The 19,643-nt window shown below is 41.9% G+C and overlaps 1 protein-coding gene across 1 annotated transcript in view; it reads left to right on the plus strand.

Annotated features, from left to right (window-relative positions):
• Positions 1–19,643, plus strand: part of grna (granulin a) — a 115,575-nt gene that overhangs the window by 56,981 nt on the left and 38,951 nt on the right. Inside the window, exons 6-8 of the mRNA XM_060848528.1 lie at positions 4,378–4,487; positions 5,090–5,237; positions 10,390–10,487. Of these exons, the coding sequence (XP_060704511.1) occupies positions 4,378–4,487; positions 5,090–5,237; positions 10,390–10,487 (356 nt within the window). The remainder of the gene's footprint in view (positions 1–4,377; positions 4,488–5,089; positions 5,238–10,389; positions 10,488–19,643) is intronic.

The following is a 19,643-nucleotide window of genomic DNA, read 5'->3' on the forward strand; positions in this document are numbered from 1 at the left end:
GACAAAAGACATTATGGGTGTTTTTGTATAGACCCCCAAACTGTTGGGGATCGTAGAGGGGTCATTCGTCTCATCGGGTCTGCGCAGGCACTCAGAGGAGCAACCGACACAGACCCCTATCTTAAACTCCGCAGTAACCATGGTTAATACACCTGGCCTATATGTCTTTAGACTGTGGGAGGAAACCCGTGTGGTCGTGGGGAGGGCATGTGGGCTCCACTCGGTTGCTAGGGGCTAGAGTCGGGCCCCGGCCCTGGCATTGTGGGATAGCAGTGCTGACCACCGTGACACCATGTCGCACTAATGGCGTTAAACAGGAAATTTAGGGATACATGCAATAAATGGAACATCTGTAATTATGGGTGACTTTGATTTGCACATAGATTGGACAAATCAAATTAGTAACATTACCTTACAGGAGGAGTTCCAGGGGATGGTTTTCTGAATCAATACGTTGAGGAACCAACTATAACACAGGCCACCGTAGACTAGCTATCATAAAAAGAGAAAGGAATATTTGGTAAACTAGTAATGTGAGGCCCCTTGGGATGAACAACCAAAAGTAATAGAACTTTTCATTGAGGTGGCGAGTGATATAGTTAATATTGAGACTAGGATCCTGCATTTAAGCTGCAGAACTTCAATGTGCACTGAGGACAGAGTTGCAGTGAGTGTTAAAGAGTGTCGAGATGAAATGTAGCGAAGGATAGGTAAACTGTGCAGGCCTGGTGGTTAAAGAATGACTAGGGTGAGAGAATAATTTGTATGTTCCAAGTAAATAGATCTACTTGGAATATTGTATCCAGGTCTGGTCATTCTAGGAAGGATGTAGATGCTTTAGAGAAGTTGAAGAGGAGATTTACCAGGATGCTGCTTGGATTGGAGGGCTTGTCTTATGAAAAGAGGTTGAATGAGCTCGGGCTTTTCATACTGGAGAAAAGAAAAAAGTGATGTGACTTGATATAGATGTACAAGGTAATGATAGGCATTGATAGTATAGATAGCCAGAGATTTTTCCCCAGGGCAGAAATGGCTGTCACGTGGGTCATAATTTCAACAAGATTGGAGTAAGGTTTGGGGAGATGTCAGTGATGTCTTTATGTAGTGAGTGTAGGGTGCGTGGAATGAACTGCCAGCAGTGGTGGTAGATTCAGATACATTAGGGACATTTATGCGACTGCTGGATAACCACATGGATGGCAGTAAATTGAGGGGTGTGTAGGTTAGGTTGATCTTTAGATTAAGATAAATGCTCGACACAACATTGTGGGCCGAAGGGCCTGTACTGTTCTGTACAGTTCGATGATCTTTGGTGAGTTTCTGCAGGATATCTTGAAGATAGTGTACACTGCTGCTACTGTGTGTTGCTAGGAGGGGGGAATGGATGCTTGTGGATGTGGTGCTAATCAAGTGGGCTGCTTTGGCCTGGATGGTGTCAAGCTTTGTGATTGGTGTTGAAGCTGCTTCTATCCAGACAGTGGACAGTATTCCATCATACTCCTGACTTGTGTCTCATAGATAGTAGATGGGCTTTGAGGAATCGGGAGATTCCACAAGATTCCTAGCCTCTGATTTGCATGTGTTGCCATTGTATTTATGATGGTAGGTCCAGTTCAGTTTCTGGTCAACGATAACCCTGCAGGATGTTGATAGTAAGGGATTCAATGATGGTAACACCATTGGATGTTATGTTGTGGTGGTTAGATTAACCCTTATTGGAAATGGTCATTGCCTGGCTTTTTTTTTGGCTTGAATGTATTTGCTGTTTGTCAGCCTCAGCATGGATGTTTTTCAGGTCTTGATGCATTTGAACATAGGCTGCTTAAGTATGTCAGGAGGAAATGGCACTGAATACTGTGAAACCATTGGTGAGCATCCCCACTTGATTGAAGAAAGGTCATTGAAGCAGCTGAAGATAATTGGGACTAGGACACTACATAAGGAACTTCTGCAGAGATGTCCTGGAGTTGAGATGAGTGACCGCCAACGACTGCAACTATCTTATGTGTCTGGCATGACTCCAATTAGTGGAGTGTTTACCCCCAAATACCCATTGATTCTAGTTCTGCTAGGGATCTTAGATGCCATATCTGGTCATATGCAGCCTTGATGTCAAGAGCTGTCATTTTGGCCTTGCTTCTGGAATTCAACTCTTTTGCAGCACAGTGGTTACCACTGCTGGGAACCCAGGTTCGATTCCAGCCTCTGTGGAGTTTGCAATTCTCTCAGTATCTGCATAGGTTAAATCTTGATGCTCCAATTCCCCCTCCCCAACCCAAAGAAATGCAGTTTATGTGGATTGGCCACCCCAAATTGTCTGTAGTGTCCAGAAATCTATAGGATAGGTGGACTAGCCATGGTAAAAACCCCATGTGGGGTTATGAGGACAGGGTGAGTATGTGTGGGATGCTCTTTGGAGGGTCGGTGCAGATCCATTGGGCCAAATGGCCATTTTCTGAACTGAGGTTTCTTTGATTCATGTTTAAACTACGACTGCAGTGAAGTCAGGAGCTGTGCCCCAGGCAGAACTCAAGCTCGGTATCATCGAACAGGTTATTACTGAGCAAGGAGAAAGTGAGAACTGAAGATGCTGGAGATCAGAGCTTAAAAATGTATTGCTGGAAAAGTGCAGCAGGTCAGGCAGCATCAAAGGAACAGGAGAATCGATGCTTTGGGCATAAGCCCTTCTTTGATGCTGCCTGACCTGTGCTTTTCCAGCTACACATTTTTAATCTTATTACTGAGCAAGTCTACTTGATGACAGTGGTGATGACAGCTTCCATTTCTTTCCTGATGATCGAAGGTTGACTGATGGGGATGTAATTGGCTTGGTTGAGTTTGTTCTGCAGTTTGTGGTACAGGGCGTATCTGGGCAATTTTCCACATTGTCGGGTACATACCAGTGTTGTAAAAGTAGTGGAACAGCTTGGCTAGGGGTGCGGCAAGTCTTCAGTACTATTGCAGGAATGTTGTCAGGGCCCATAGTCTTTGCAGTATCCAATGTCTCAGACTGTTTCTTTGTCAGTGGAGTGAATTGCATTGTTTGAAGACTGGCATCTCATGGTGGGACCTCTGGAGGAGGCTTAGGTGGATTACCCACTCTGCACTTCTGGCTAAAGATTGCTGGAAATACTTCTGCTTTATCTTTTCCTTGGAATCTGGAGGAATATCCAATATCTTTTCAGTTAGTTTTCAATAATTAGCCCAGTTCGTAACAACCTTTTAGTGAGCAGAACAACTAATTAAAATGTTTGATTTTACATTTGCTGAGCTGCCCTGATGTGTCTCAGTCACAAAGAGTAAAATGATACAGCCTTTGGGGTTGGTGTAATGCCAATGAAAGTTCTGAGCAAATGGTCTAATTCGACTGGAGCGAGGTGTGGGCAGTGAGACGCTTCTTCTTACTAGAGAAAATGGTTCTGGATAGACAATTCTATCTAAATGTGAGGCATGCATTATGAAATGAGGGTTGGAAAAGATTAGGATGGTGTTCCTTGGAACAGGGGTAACCTTGTGAAGGTTTTCAAAAGGATTAGTTTAGATAAGGAAAATAAGTTCTTCTGTGATTAGATCATTAATCAAAAATTACAGGACGAAAATAATTCTGAAATATCTAGATTGGAAATAAGTTCTTTTCCAAGATATTGGAATCTGTGATGCTGTACCCAATAAGATGGTGCAGGTTGATCGCAGAAATTGGTCAGATTCTTACAAATGAGAAACTTAACATGGGTTCTGTTAAAGGAAAGACTGTTTTCTGTCAGTTCAATTACAGAAAGTGCTCTCAACACAAATGAAAGTTCTCCCATTAAAAGTTAGTATTTTATAATTTAAATTTTTGACTGGATTCATACGGACTAATTGATATCACAACCAAAAGTTCTCCACCATAGGGTTAGCCTGGAGGTAAGGGGATTAGAATGTGTGGACTGCAATGAATGAGGTAGGTGAAAGTAAGTACTGCAGATGCTGGAGTTCAGAGTCAAGATTAGAGAGAGGCAGCAACAGTGGGTTTACCAATTCTGGTTCCAGTGCAGACCTGCTGCATCGCGGTGACATAAGCAGCACCAGATTCTTGTTGAAGTACACTTTGAATAAAAATTTAAAGTGGGTTGGGTGGAAGTAAGGATGGCTGTTTTCTGTGCTGGAAATTTTATATATAGAGAGCCAAACACAATCTGTTACTTTCTGATGGTCACCATGGTCTGCCAATTGCAAGCATTTTTAAAATTGAATTCCTTTGCCTTTCCTTACAGGGCTGACTTTTTCACAAGGAAGAACTATCAAGGCCACAACCTGTCTTTTTAAATGGAAACTGTTTTGTGTTGCTACAATATAATTATCATATTAAGCTGAAATGCCACATGTTGTTCACAGATGAGAATGAAAAAGCAATTATTTGCCCAGATGGAGGGTCCGAGTGTCCTGATGGCTCAACATGTTGCATACTTCCAAACCAGCAGTGGGGGTGCTGCCCCTTAGAAAAGGTATAGTTTGATCAATAATTTCATTTTAGCCCTGAGGTATTGTGTATTTTAACGAAATGATTGAGCATTCGAAACCTGTGTTGATAAATTGTGAAATGCAGTGCTATAAATCACTCAAATTAATTCAGTAAATTTATGGACAGGCTATTGCAAAAGCCCAGCTGCTCAGGGAAGGCAGCTATTTCCTATTTCCTATGTTACTCTGTAACTCTAACTCTTAATAGTTTGACCCATATGTGACTAATTGTTTGACTGTCTAAGTTCCAAGATAGGAAAATTCCAAAATAACTTTGCAGGAAAGCTGATTAAAAAGTTTGTTTTCTGGTTTATAACGAACTCTTGAATTTTTACATGCTTTCTTCTCATGAAAACGTAAAAGGGGCTAGTATTACAGAGGATAAGTTGGCTTTTAACTTTAATGGTGTGATGTTCAGAAATTTAGAAGAACATGTTAAAGATAGTTGCCGCCTGCCTCTAAAACACTAATAGAATGGATTACGAAATATGTGTATGTTATTTATCAGCTTTTTGATGAATAAATATTTCATGCTGAAAACACAGAATAAGCTCCAGTACATTTTGCTTAATCACTTTTTGTGTAGGCTGTGTGCTGTGAGGATCGTTTGCACTGCTGCCCTTCTGAAACGAGATGTGATCTGAAACAGTCCAAGTGTGTGTCTCGATTTGGTATGACGGAAATGTGGAAAAAGTTTCCGGCTTTCAGGAGATTTACAATGAAGGATACTAAAGGTATTGCAAATTTTATTGTTATTTAGCCGCATAGTCCAAACTCTAATTAATAGAAGGATTCATCCAGATTAGATTTGTTAATTATTAACCACAGCGGCACAATGGTTAGCACTGCTGCCTCACAGCACTAGAGACCTGGGTTCAATTCCCACCCCCAGCAACTGTCTGTATGGAGTTTGCACGTTCTCCCCGTGTCTGTGTGGGTTTCCTCCCACAGTCCAAAAAATGTGCAGGTTAGGTGAATTGGCTATGCTAAATTGCCCATCGTGTTAGCTGAAGGGGTAAATGTAGGGCAATGGGTCTGGGGGGGTTGCTCTTCGGAAGGTTGGTGTGGACTTGTTGGGCCAAAGGGCCTGTTTCCACACTCTAAGTAATCTAATTTTTCATAATATTGTTCACAATGGAAAATAAATTCCTAGGATGATCATTTAAAAATCTTCTTTTCTGCTGATCATTGTTTTTGTACCTTTAATATGCTTGTGTCACTTCAATAATTGAAGCCATATTGAGCTAAGACAAGGATAATCCATCTATTCAGTATGAAAGGTGCCTTTTTCCCTTGTAGCTCAGATATTAAAATGAAGTTAGAGGGTACAGTTATGATGGCTGAAAATGTGTTGCTGGTTAAAGCGCAGCAGGTCAGGCAGCATCCAAGGAACAGGAAATTCGACGTTTCGGGCTAAAGCCCTTCATCAGGAATCAGGAATCATTCCTGATGAAGGGCTTTAGCCCGAAACGTCGAATTTCCTGTTCCTTGGATGCTGCCTGACCTGCTGCGCTTTAACCAGCAACACATTTTCAGCTCTGATCTCCAGCATCTGCAGACCTCACTTTTTACTCACAGTTATGATGGCATCCTGAGCATTATTGGATTGTCTGTGGAGATAAGATGTTAAGTATTTTCCAAGGGCAGCAGAAGACCAATGGATCAGCTGGTCTATGCATTTTTTTGAGAGTTTGTAGTGAAAGAAACTACCAGTTGACATTTGGTAGCAGGTCAAGAGAAATGTATATATGCAAAAATGTGCATGGGACTCAAAATATTAATTATTTCTCTCTCCAGAGATGCTGCCAGATCTAGGTTTCTTCAGTGCTTAGTTTTTATTGTAATCCATTTCCTTTCCTAGCTTGATAGGCTTAACGTGGCCAATTTCCTCTGAATGCTTACAGTGAATTGTTATTCACCATATGTGCTGATATCTTAAGAGAAAGAAACTATGGGCATTTCCTGTGGTGAGGGAGTCCTAAGCGAAGAAGTATAAAATTATAGTTAGATAAAGGCTTTTCCAGGGTGATATCAAAATTAGCGCTTCACACACAACATAATGGAGAGCTGAAACATTATCTGATGATGTTTGATTAGATTGCTTACAGTGTGGAAACAGGCCCTTCAGCCCAACAAGTCCACACCGACCCTCCAAAGAGCAACTCACTTAGGCCCATTCCCCTACATTTACCCCTTCACCTAACACTACGGGCAATTTAGCATGGCCAATTTACCTAACTTGCACATTTTTTGTACTGTGGAAGGAAACCGGAATACCCAGAGGAAACGCACGCAGACACGGGGAGAATGTGCAAACTCCACACAGACTGTTGCCTAAGGCGGGAATTGAAACCGGGTCTCTGGCGCTGTGAGGCAGCAGTGCTAACCACTGTGCCACCGTGCCACCCACGGTTCATCATAAACTTCAAAAAAGCTAATAGACTTATATTACACAGTCTTTTAAAAACGTTTCCTCTATGTATCATTTGCCTTCGCCACCAATAATAATTGAAGTGCTTACGTAAGATTGAGCTCGTCTATTCAACTCCCTTTGCCGCTAACATTCATTCCAAGGGCAGCAGAAGACCAAACATCCTCCAAGATTCCCTCAAACATTCCTAGCCCTGAATACTCTTGACGTTCCCTGAAGTCTATCCTGCCTCCGATCATGAGCTGATTGTTATGGGTCTCACTTCTTGCTGCTTCAAATGCTCCCAACAAACTGCTGATGATTTAACTTCCTTCACTGACCCCAGCATTACTTGATATTGTTAATAGTTCTCCCTGTTCTGGTACTGCTTCTCTCCTTCTCAAATTTTCCAAACATCAGTCCTCTCTTTGGATCAAAGGCTCGGAATTTTTTGTCCATCTTTGCAACTATCACCCCATCACCAATTTCCGTTTCCTCTTGATTCTTTGAACATTCAACCATCTTCCATAAGCCATGCCCTTCTTTCCTGGAATTTCATGTTGGAATTCCTCCAATCAAATTTCCATTCTACCATGTAGGAGCAAAATACTGCAGATGCTGGAATCTGTACAGAAAATAAAATATGCTGGAGATCACAGTGGGTCAGGCAGCAAGCATGGAGAGAGAGTAAGCTTACGTTTCGAGTTCAGTTCACTGTTCTTCAGACCTGACATGAAATGTGGAGGGGATAGAATGGCAGGAGAAAGGGAGGAGTGCCTTAGGAGAAAGGATGCTGATAGTTCAGATTAAAGGATTGGAATGTGTGAATTGCAGAACCATGGTGTGTCTAATTGCCAAACTGGAAAGAACAGCCAGTCCTGGTGACAGAGAATACAACAAGTAAAGATAAAAGAAAGGGAAGGAATGGGAGTGGGTTCACAATTTGAATGATTTGGAGATGCCGGTGTTGGATTGGGGTGTACACAGTTAAAAATCTCTCAACACCAGGTTATAGTCCAACAGGTTTAATTGGAAGCACACTCGCTTTCGGAGCGACGCTCCTTCATCAGGTGATTGCCTTCATCAGGCAATCACCTGATGAAGGAGCGTCGCTCTGAAAGCTAGTGTGCTTCCAATTAAACCTGTTGGACTATAACCTGGTGTTGTGTGATTTTTAACTGTCACAATTTGAAGGTTTTGAAGATGTTCCATTCCATTATTGTTCTGAAACCATCTTAACGTCACATATAACATCCAGTAGGAAAGGTAAACTATCCCTTCTCCATTGAGCCTTTGATGCTGTTGTTCTTTGTTTCTGCTCCTGAAACTTTGTCAGCTAACATACATGCGTCACTATTAACAGGACCATTGTTTCTGAATTGCAAGTGTGTCTATGCCTATGTCTAATATCCCAGTAGTGGATGAGGAGAAATTTCTTCTAACTAAATGTTGGGAGTATCAAAGCTATTGTCTTTGAACCCCACTGCAAATTATTTCCCTAGTCATCAACTCCATCCCTCACTCTGGCATCTGTCTGCTACTGAATAGATAAACTTTTCTAGAACAAACCCAGAATATTGGAAAAACTCAGCAGCTCTGGTAGCATCTGTGAAAAAAAAAGTTAATTCGTTTCAGATGCAAAATGTTTTCTTCAGTTCTTGCAGACTGCAGGAACCTATCACCACAAATAAACAGATTTCACAATAGGTATCAAATTCCTTTCAGTGAAATTATGCAGTCATTCTGGTAAACCCCAGATGAATAATGAATAATGGCTTAGTGAATGAGATAGATTTATTATTTCTTCTTGCAGTCTGGACTTCAATGAAACAAATATATTATAACCTATCAACTATTCAAACACTGTACTGCCTGGTTTCTCATCTGCCACTTTCGAAAAACTTTAGCTCATTGAAATTTCTGTAACATGCACCAAGTCCCATTCACCCATCGCCCTGTGCTCTGGTTAACCGATTACTCCATTTTAAACTACTTCCACTTGTTTTTGTAACTCCCCTCATGATCCTCTTTCCTTGTGGTTTTCCACAGGTCTACAAGCTTTGTCTGCGCTACACCAATTCTGGCCTTTCTCGTGACCCTGGTTTTAATAACTTTGATTGTTGAAACTCTGATCTCTGAAACTTCCACTCTAAATCTTTGTCTCTGCAATGTCCTTAATTCATACCTCATTAACTAAGCCATTATTCATTTAATAACTCCTGTACATGACAAAGTGTCAAATCTGGTGTGAAAACATTGGTGCAAAGTGCCCTGTTATATTTTACTGCCCTAGCTGTGACCTATTATTATGGACCCCACGGAGGTAATGGAGTTCACACTGCAGATCTGCCTTGTTCTCATCAAATAATGTAACAGGCTTGAGAGACTGAATGGCCTACTGCTGATTGTGTGTTTGTTTGAAAACGGAAAAGCAGTTCACAACATTTAACCTGACTTGTTTTTTTTGTTGTTTATACTAACCGCTATAATTCTTTTCTCTCTCTTGATCAAATTTTCTACCCTATGAACAAAATTTAACTTTTTCAACATTTGAAACAAATCTGCCATAACATCAATCTATCCTTTCACAACTAAACCTCCTCTGCTATCTAAAGTTAGCATTAGTGGGCTACTGCAGGGATCACTGCTTGGATCCCAGCTGTTCACAATATACGTTTAGGGAACTAAATGTAAAATCTCCAAGTTTACAGGAGACACAAAGCTGTGAGGATGGGTGGATGAGCTGTGAGCAGCATGCAGAGATGCTCAAAAGTTTTGGACAAGTTAAGTACATGGGCAAATCTATGGCAGATGATGTATAATGTGGGTAATTGTGAGGTTATCCACTTTGGAGCTCCTAGAAGTCTATAAGTGATTTACCCGACAGAGTTTTCAGAACTAAGATTCACAGTTTAAGGGTATGGGTAGGCTACTTTGGACTGAGGTGGAGTGAAATTTCTTCATCCAGAGAGTAGTGAGCCTCTGGAATTTTCTGTCACAGAAAGCAATTGAAACCAAAGCATTGAATGTCTTCAGTTAGGAATTAGGTATCGTTCTTGGGGCTGAAGGGATTAAAGGGTGTGGGGGAGAAAGTAGGAATGAGGTATGAGTTGGATGATCAGCTGTGATCATGTTAAATGGTGGAGCAGGTTTGAAGGGCCAAATAGTCTATTCCTGCTCCTTTGATTTAAGTTGTACATGGAACTAGGGCTAAATATTTCAATCAGATAAGGCTCAATTGGTCAGTCCACAAAAACAAATTGGTCGCCCAAATTAATAAAATAATCGATTGCTTTCAGAGCACCATTGAAGAAAAAATTACTGTTGAGATTACAGATTTTTGTTTTGTTCCCGTGTATGTTGTGTTTAATGTGTATAATGTCCACTTATTTCCCTTTCTCTTATTCCTATGCGCCACCATGTGACGCCATTAGATTTTGTCTTCCATTAGTTAATTATCTTATTTGTTTTTATAGTTCAATATGTGTGGTGCAACGAAACAGTGTTCTGCCCTGATAATAATACTTGCTGTAAGCTAGCTTCAGGAGACTTTGGATGCTGTCCTGCACCAAAGGTAAGAGACAATTACGTGTACATTTGAAATACAATGGCATGCTTCAATCTTTCTCCCGAGGGCCACGACAGTACTGCTACAACTCAGTGGTATTAAAATATTTTATCTTTTCCTGACACTGAGTTTAAATGTTGTTCTGAATAGAATGCATGTACTTCAAAGATCCTTACATGCTAGTTTTTGAAAGCTAATCTTGCCTTGCATCTATTTTCCTTGTCATTTAAGGTTGCAGATTATGAAAAGGTTGAAACTTTGGCAAGTTGTTTTGAAGCGCACCTCGTTAATAGCACACTCTGCGACTACAATTGCCAGTATTGAAACAGTGAATGTTTAAAATGGGTATAAGAGGAAAACCGGGATATGACAGACCAGTTGGCCTAGCATATGTGGAGGGGAATTGTTGGAGTCTGTAAACGTGGTAGCTAAACAGTTCAGATTTTCAGTTAATCAGGGTGAGCCAGCATGGACCCATGACCGGTGAGAGCCCTTGCTGAATTTTCATTATTTTTCTTTTTCTTTATCAATTTTGGTTTGGAACTGTGAGCTAAAAATGACTTAGGACTGTGGGTAACAGCTTGTGTTAAAAAGAAAACAGACCAAATAAACTTTTGTTTATTTGTGAAGCCAGGCCTGAAAGTTGATTACAGGTTAGTTCGTGATGAAAAGATTCTGCAGATGCTTTGTCACCGTGGAAGGGCCTTATGCTTAAGCAGATAGCAAAAGTTAGCTACTACAGGTATAAGATCCTTTATCCGAAATGCTCGGGACCAGCTGTGTTTGGGAGTTCGGAATTTCTCGGTTTTCAGAATGTGGCCACAAAATGGTGAAAGTTTTAAAAATCTTACCGGAGAAGTAGACTTCTAAGTAAGAACGTGCTTGGCCATGCCCCCCCCCACCCCATCGCATCTCCGTGACATGCATCAAGTGGGTGTTGACTTGGGGGCGTTCACCGAGAAACCCCAGGCCTGTCCGTGCTTGGGCATGCCCCCCCATGTTGCATCTGTATGACACACATCAAGTGGGTGTCGACTTGGGTAAACTGTGAGCATGCCAAACAATCTTGTTAATGAGAAAACAATTTCACAAAAAACCTTCAGATTTCTGAGCTTTTCAGTTTTTGGATGTTCTGATAAAGTATCTTGTACCTGTAATGAAACTCGTACGTGGGAATTGGTTCCAGCAAGTGTGGAAAAGACCTTGTGCTGAAGCACATGGAGATACTGAATGGTAACAGGGACTTGTGGAGTAGACAGACAATCTGTCAGGGAGTGGCTAGAGTTTGAACTGGGTTTTGGGCTGTTCTTTCAGGAATAAAGATTCTGGCTGCTGATGCAGCATGAAGATTTGAAAGCTCCCTGCTTAACCTCCCATGAACAGCTTTTGGAAGCTCAGAGAATAGAAAATAAAGTTATAAGTATTATAGCCTCCATCTGAGAGAACTATAAAGGAGACCTTAATAACATCAGAAAAATCAACCACAAAAAACAATCCTTTTATGCATGTGGAACAATGCATCTTGAAAACCACTTAGGTAATCTGGCTAGTTTTGTCTTTTCTTTTACTTATTCCATGACTTTTTAAAATCTATCTTTTGTAAATAGTGCTGAAAATAAAGGCTATTGGGTTTAAATGATGAACGTTTTGGTTACTTTTGTTTAATTGTGATCTGCCAAAGTTAACATATTGTTAATAAATTGCTAGTCTTTGTTTAACATGTAATGGGTAGCAGGAATTGATTATTTGCAGAATCTGAGATGGGTTATTCTGGTTAGGAACCTTGCGGGTCAATTTTGAGTGCTTTAGAAGGTTTTAATTTAACTGCATTACAAATATAGAAGTAGAAAGGCAGATTTGATTCAGCTAACTGTCTCTATATTGTTACATAGGTGATGCCTGACAAACCATTCTGAATTTTTTGCAATGGTGGTGGGCAGGGAATATCTATGGATTTTATTTGTATACTTCCCAAGAAGTCATTTATTCAAGTCCCACCAAAGGTGTTAACTAAAGTAAAAGCCCAGGGAATTTAGGGTATATTATTGATACAGCTGGGAAATTGGTTGATTTGCAGGCAACAGAAAGTAGGAATAATGGGTAGATACTCAAATTGGCAGAATGTAGCCAGTAAGGATCCATAAGGATCTGTGAGGGTCTCCAGTATTTATTAACATTTTTTGAATAAAATGACTTGCACCGAAAGTCGTATATCCAAATTGAATGACAAAAAGTTACGTGGTATTGTAGACACTGTAGATGGTAATGTAAAAATTACAATGTGTAATTGATTGTTTAAACGAATGGGCTAAACTGTAGCAGATTGAGTTCAATGTAAGCATATTGGCCAAAGGCAAGTGTATGGATTAGGTCCAGATCAGCCATGATCTCCTTGAATGGAGGAACAGGCTTAAGGGACTGAATGGTCTTCTCCTGCCCCTGTAACCCTGTGAGTGTTAGAACTGCACTCATCCAGACCAGTACAAAGAATTACACCATGACTTGCACATTTCATTTGATAGGTAGGCTTTAGCAATGAGAAAGGAGAGATCAGGGTTCTTTCCAGATGGTATGAACTTAATGCAGTGGATAGCCAAAAAAAGGTTGGTGGTTCAGGTACAAGATTAGAATGGTGCTGGAAAAGCACTGGAAATCAGGCAGCATCGGAGGAGCTGGAAAATTGACGTTTCAGGCAAAAGCCCTTCATCGGGAACCATTCCTGATGAAGGGCTTTTGCCCAAAATGTCAGTTTTCCTGCTTCTCGGATGCTGCCTGACTTGCTGTGCTTTTCCAGCATCTGCACTACCCACTTTTGCCTGGTGGTTCAGGTATGTGCGTCTTTAAAATGCCATGAACAGGTGCACAAAATAATCAAGAAAGCTACTGCTGGCCTTGATTATATAGAGGACTGGAGTATAATGATGCCGAAGTCTGCTGCTGTTATACAAAACCCTGGTTAGACCCCACTTGCAGTACTGAGAGCAGATTTAGGCACCACACCTTAGGAAGAATATATTGTTCTTGGAGGGAGTACAACATAGGTTTTCAAGAATGATACCTGGCTTCAGGTATTATGCTGTGAGGAGAGATTATACGAATTGGACCTGTTTTCTCTCGAATTTACAAAGTTAAAGAATGATTTATTGTAGTCTTTAGGAATGGGCAGGGTAGATAAACTATTTCTGCTGGGTGGAGATTCTAGAACTAGAGGGCATCATCTGAGAATTTGGGTTAGACTATTCAGGAGAGATGTTGGAAAGCACTTCTATACATAAAGAATGGTAGATGTTTGGAACACTCTTCCATAAATGACAGGTGGTGCGTGGTCAGTTGTAACTTTGAATAGGAGAGAACTTGTTTTGTTAAGCAAAGGTATTAAGAAATATGGGCCAAAGGCAAGTGTATGGATTATGTCCAGATCAGCCATGATCTCCTTGAATGGAGGAACAGGCTTAAGGGACTGAATTGTCTTCTCCTGTCCCTGTAACCCTGTGAGTGTTAGAACTGCACTCATCCAGACCAGTAGAAAGAATTACACCATGACTTGCACATTTCATTTGATAGGTAGGCTTTAGCAAGTTAGGTGTTGAGTTAGAGGCTGCAAAAAAAACAGGCCTCTGATCTGCTATTATACCCTAGATGGGCTGGATTTGGGGTCAACGGTGATATCCTGCATGGCAGTGGTGGTGGAGACTTTTTTTATACTTTCTTTTGTTGGAATTGGTTATTGCCTGATGTTCGTATGACACAAATGTTACCTGCCACTTTTCAATCCATGTGGCTTTTTTTCTGCCCAAAATACACCACTTTGCATTTCATTAATGTAATTATTGTGGGTATTAGTTGACTAATGACACGTCCGTTCTGCAAGCTTATCAAGACTGTCTGTTATTGCAGTCTTCCCTATGTTAACTGTACTGACCTCCCCAATTCATTGTCCCCAAATGATGAATCCAAACTGTTCCTGTAGATGGTAATTAAGTGGTTCCAGCTGCTGTTATTGTGGAGCATGGAAACAGGAGTAGGCCATTGTGGTTGCTCAGCCTTTCAATTCGATGATGGCCGATCATTTACCTCCTTGTAATTTAACTGTATCACCTCCCCCATATCCTCCTATCCATTGACATTATTGCCTCAAAAAATATAAGGATTTCTGTTTTGAACATGCAAAGTGATCAAGCTTCTTTGGCCCTCTGGATCAAGAATTCCAAAACATCGTCACACTCTGATGTATTTCCTCCGCATGTCAGTCTTAAGTAGCTTAACAGCAATCCTGAATTTTGTTCTTTGATTTAACCAGCCAGAGAAATATCTGTGAGCTACCATGTTGTGCTCTGTAAGAATTTTCTAAGTAACTATCACTTTTGACCACTTACTACATTCAATAAATAGTTTTATTTAACCCTTATACGCTACTGTTTTGTGGCCAGCTTGCTCTTTATTCTGTTTCTTATCTCTTGACTCCACATATTTTGGTCTTAGTCTTGAGTTTACCGTAGAGACCAAGTGAAATGCATTTTACTGTGTTTTCTTTGCCATTCACAGAATCTGCTGGCTTAGCCAGCATTTATTGTGACCCTAATTGTCTTTGCGAAGATGGTGCTGAGTGCTGCATTGAACTCCTATGGTTCATATGGTGCAGATAGAACCCTGTCCTGTTAAAGCAGTTCCACATTTTAGACGTGGAATAGTGAAGGTTTGGCAATGTTATTTCTGTGTTTCTGTCGTGGAGTCATACAGCATGGAAATAGGCCTTTAGGCCCAACTTGTCCATGCTGACCTGAAACGAACTAGTCCCATTTAGCTACACTTGGCCTGTATCTCTCTAAATCTTTCCTATCCATGTACCCTTGTCCTTCTAGATGGTAGACGAAAATGCAATTGAAGAGGCTATGGTGAGTTTTGACGGTGCATCTTTCTTATAAGTGGTGCACACTACTGCTTCTGAGTTGGTGGTGGAGGTTAAATATTGAAGTTGATGGACGGGCTGCAAATCAAGCAGGCTGCATTATCCAATAAACCATAAGACGAAGGAGCCTAAATCGGCTATGGCCTATTGCATCTACTCCACCACTCAATGAAATCGTGGATGATCTGATGATTCTCAACTCCACTTTGCTGCCTTAACCTCATAACCCTTTATTTCCTGAATGATTAAAAACTATTCTATCTCAGCTTGAACATACATAGCAACCAGGACTTGACAGCCCGCTGTGGGGAAAGAATTCCACCAATTCATCATCCTAAGAAAAAGTTTCTTCGTATCTCTCTCTCCCTCTCAAATGGGTCACTCCTCATTCAAGGATTATGCCTTCTGGACCTAATTCTCCCACAGGGTAAACAACTTCTGAGTATCTACCCTCTCAAATTCCTCAAAAGCCTGATTTTTAAAAAAATAAGCCTTCTTATTCTTCTAGACTGTAATGAACGCAAGCATAATCTGCCAACCTGCTCCAACAGCAATATGAATTTCCTTAGATATTAGGACCAAAATTGTCAACAGAATTCCAAATGTGTTGTGACTCATGCTTATACAGTTTTAACTAACCTTCCTATTCCTGTTCTCTGAGATAAAGGCTAATATTCCATTCGCCTTCCTTATGATGTACAGAACTTGAAACAACAGCTTTTTATGATTCGTGCACTAGGATGCCCAAATTCCACTGTACCACAGCTTTCTGCAGTCTTTCTCCATTCAAGTGACATTCTGCTTTTCAATTCCTGCCAAAGTGCATAACCTAACCCTTTCTCACATTGTATTCAATCTACAAAGTCTGTCTATACCCCTCTTTATACTCCCATGGCATTCTCATTACTTATCTTTCCACTTAATTTTGTGTCATCCACAAACATGATATTAGTACATTTACTTCTGTCTTCCAAGTCATTATATATCTTGTATGATTGTTGTCCCTGCACAGATCCCTTTGGCACTCCATAGTTGCAGGTTGCCATCCTGAAAGTTTCCTCTTTATCCCAACTCTGTTTTCTATTTGTTAGCCCATTCTCTAACCATGCTAATAAACTACCCCAAGCCATGGGCTTTTATCTGAAGTAACCTTTTGTGTGATACTTCGTAGAATGCCACTTGGAAATTCGAATATATTCCATATAATGGTTAACCTCTTTCTACCCTGCTTGTTACCTCCTCAGAGGCTTTAATAAATACGTCAGGCATGATTTCCTTTCATGGAGCCATCCTTGCTCTGCTTGATTGTTATGGCTATCTAAAAGCTCTGTTATTATATTCTTTATAATCAGCTCATTTATAACATTTTCCCAGTGAGTGATGTTAAATTAACTGGCTTACAGTTTTTTTTTTGTCTTTCTTTCCTTTTTAAATAAAGGTTTTCCAATGGCAGTTTTCCAATGCATCTGTTACCTCTGCAGCTACTTCCTTTTCAATCCTAGTATAAATTCATTAAGTCCAGGGGACTTATTGGCCTTTAGCTCCATTAGCTTTTTTTTTTGTTTTTTTCTAGTGATAGTTCGTATTTACTTTCCTTTTTTTTTGCTCAAGTTTTGACAACTTTTAAATCATTGAATTTTTGGTACGCAATTTTTTAGTATGATATGGATAAATGTAAGATTGTTGACTTTGGAGGGAGAAATAGGAAGGCACATTATTCTCTTAATAGAGATATTTTGAGAAAATGGAAGGTGCAATGTGATCTGGATGTTCTTGATCACCGGTCACAAAGTGAGCATGCAGTACAACAGTTGGTGAAGAAGGTCTTCATAGCAAAATGATTCAAAAACAGGAACAGAAATATCTTGCTGCAATTGTGCAGGACCTTGATGAGAGCCACCCAGAGTATTGTGTGCTGAATGTCAAAGGCCAATAGTTAGACTCTTGCTTATTGGAGATGGTTATTGCATGGCATTTTTTTGGGTTGCAAATGTTACTTGCCACTCACCAGCCCAAGCTGGAATGTTCTCCAGGTCTTTCTGTATTTTGACACAGACTGCTTCAGTATCTTAGAAGTTGCAAATAGTCATGAACTTTGTGGTAATGTGATGATGTAAACTTCAGAAATTTGATAACTGGTCATGAATTGAAAGAAACAACTATAACTCATTCTGGGATAAACTGTTAAGAGTCCAGGACAAACTGTTATTCCAGAATTGAAAGAAATTCGCCATACCTGGGAGAAGAAGTCAAAGCTACGTAAACAACTTTTAACACTTCCTGATAAATGGCTGCTGTATAGCGTGATCACAAGAGTTAATAACAGGAAAGTGTGCCTTTGAAAAGACAGTTGATGCCAAATGTAACAAGGAACAGGGAAGCTATTTCTGACCAGGAGGCATGCTGCAGATTTGATAGCTCCAGAGGAGTAGTTAATGTTTTGGGCAAAAGAATCTAAAGGATCATACCACAAACTTGAAGAACAGAAAACTTCAACTCCAGGACACATCTAGAAACAGACACTGTTGATTGGAATCATGGATAATAGCCTTGTTGGATTGTGAGACTTGACTTGGTTACTTTGGGGTCTTATTTGGTTGATAGGCACAATAAAGTTCCAGCTGAAAATGTGTTGCTGGTCAAAGCACAGCAGGCCAGGCAGCATCTCAGGAATAGAGAATTCGACGTTTCGAGCATAAGCCCTTCATCAGGAATGAGAGAGAGTAGCCAAGCAGGCTAAGATAAAAGGTAGGGAGGAGGGACTTGGGGGAGGGGCGATGGAGGTGGGATAGGTGGAAGGAGGTCAAGGTGAGGGTGATAGGCCGGAGTGGGGTGGGGGCAGAGAGGTCAGTAAGGAGATTGCAGGTTAGGAGGGCGGTGCTGAGTTGAGGGAACCGACTGAGACAAGGTGGGGGGAGGGGAAATGAGGAAACTGGAGAAATCTGAATTCATACCCTGTGGTTGGAGGGTTCCCAGGCGGAAGATGAGGCGCTCCTCCTCCAGCCGTCGTGTAGTTGTGTTCTGCCGGTGGAGGAGTCCAAGGACCTGCATGTCCTCGGTGGAGTGGGAGGGAGAGTTAAAGTGTTGAGCCACGGGGTGGTTGGGTTGGTTGGTCCGGGCGTCCCTGAGGTGTTCTCTGATCCCATATTCCCAATTCCTTCGTCTCCGCCGCATCTGCTCCCAGGAGGACCAGTTCCAACACCGCACAGCCCAGATGGCCTCCTTCTTCAAGGACCGCAGATTCCCCCCAGACGTGATCGACGATGCCCTCCACCGCATCTCCTCCACTTCCCGCTCCTCCGCCCTTGAGCCCCGCTCCTCCAACCACCACCAAGACAGAACCCCACTGGTTCTCACCTACCACCCCACCAACCTCCGCATACAACGTATCATCTGCCGTCATTTCCGCCACCTCCAAACGGACCCCACCACCAAGGATATATTTCCCTCCCCTCCCCTATCAGCGTTCCGCAAGGACCACTCCCTTTGTGACTCCCTCGTCAGATCCACACCCCCCACCAACCCAACCTCCACCCCCGGCACCTTCCCCTGCAACTGCAGGAAATGTAAAACTTGCGCCCACACCTCCACACTCACTTCCCTCCAAGGCCCCAAGGGATCCTTCCATATCCGCCACAAGTTCACCTGTACCTCCACACACATCATCTATTGCATCCGCTGCACCCGATGTGGCCTCCTCTATATTGGTGAGACAGGCCGCTTACTTGCGGAACGCTTCAGAGAACACCTCAGGGACGCCCGGACCAACCAACCCAACCACCCCGTGGCTCAACACTTTAACTCTCCCTCCCACTCCACCGAGGACATGCAGGTCCTTGGACTCCTCCACCGGCAGAACATAACAACACGACGGCTGGAGGAGGAGCGCCTCATCTTCCGCCTGGGAACCCTCCAACCACAAGGTATGAATTCAGATTTCTCCAGTTTCCTCATTTCCCCTCCCCCCACCTTGTTTCAGTCGGTTCCCTCAACTCAGCACCGCCCTCCTAACCTGCAATCTTCTTCCTGACCTCTCCGCCCCCACCCCACTCCGGCCTATCACCCTCACCTTGACCTCCTTCCACCTATCCCACCTCCATCGCCCCTCCCCCAAGTCCCTCCTCCCTACCTTTTATCTTAGCCTGCTTGGCTACTCTCTCTCATTCCTGATGAAGGGCTTATGCTCGAAACGTCGAATTCTCTATTCCTGAGATGCTGCCTGGCCTGCTGTGCTTTGACCAGCAACACATTTT

Source organism: Hemiscyllium ocellatum, chromosome 32 (assembly GCF_020745735.1).
Source record: "Hemiscyllium ocellatum isolate sHemOce1 chromosome 32, sHemOce1.pat.X.cur, whole genome shotgun sequence".
NCBI lineage: Eukaryota > Metazoa > Chordata > Chondrichthyes > Orectolobiformes > Hemiscylliidae > Hemiscyllium > Hemiscyllium ocellatum.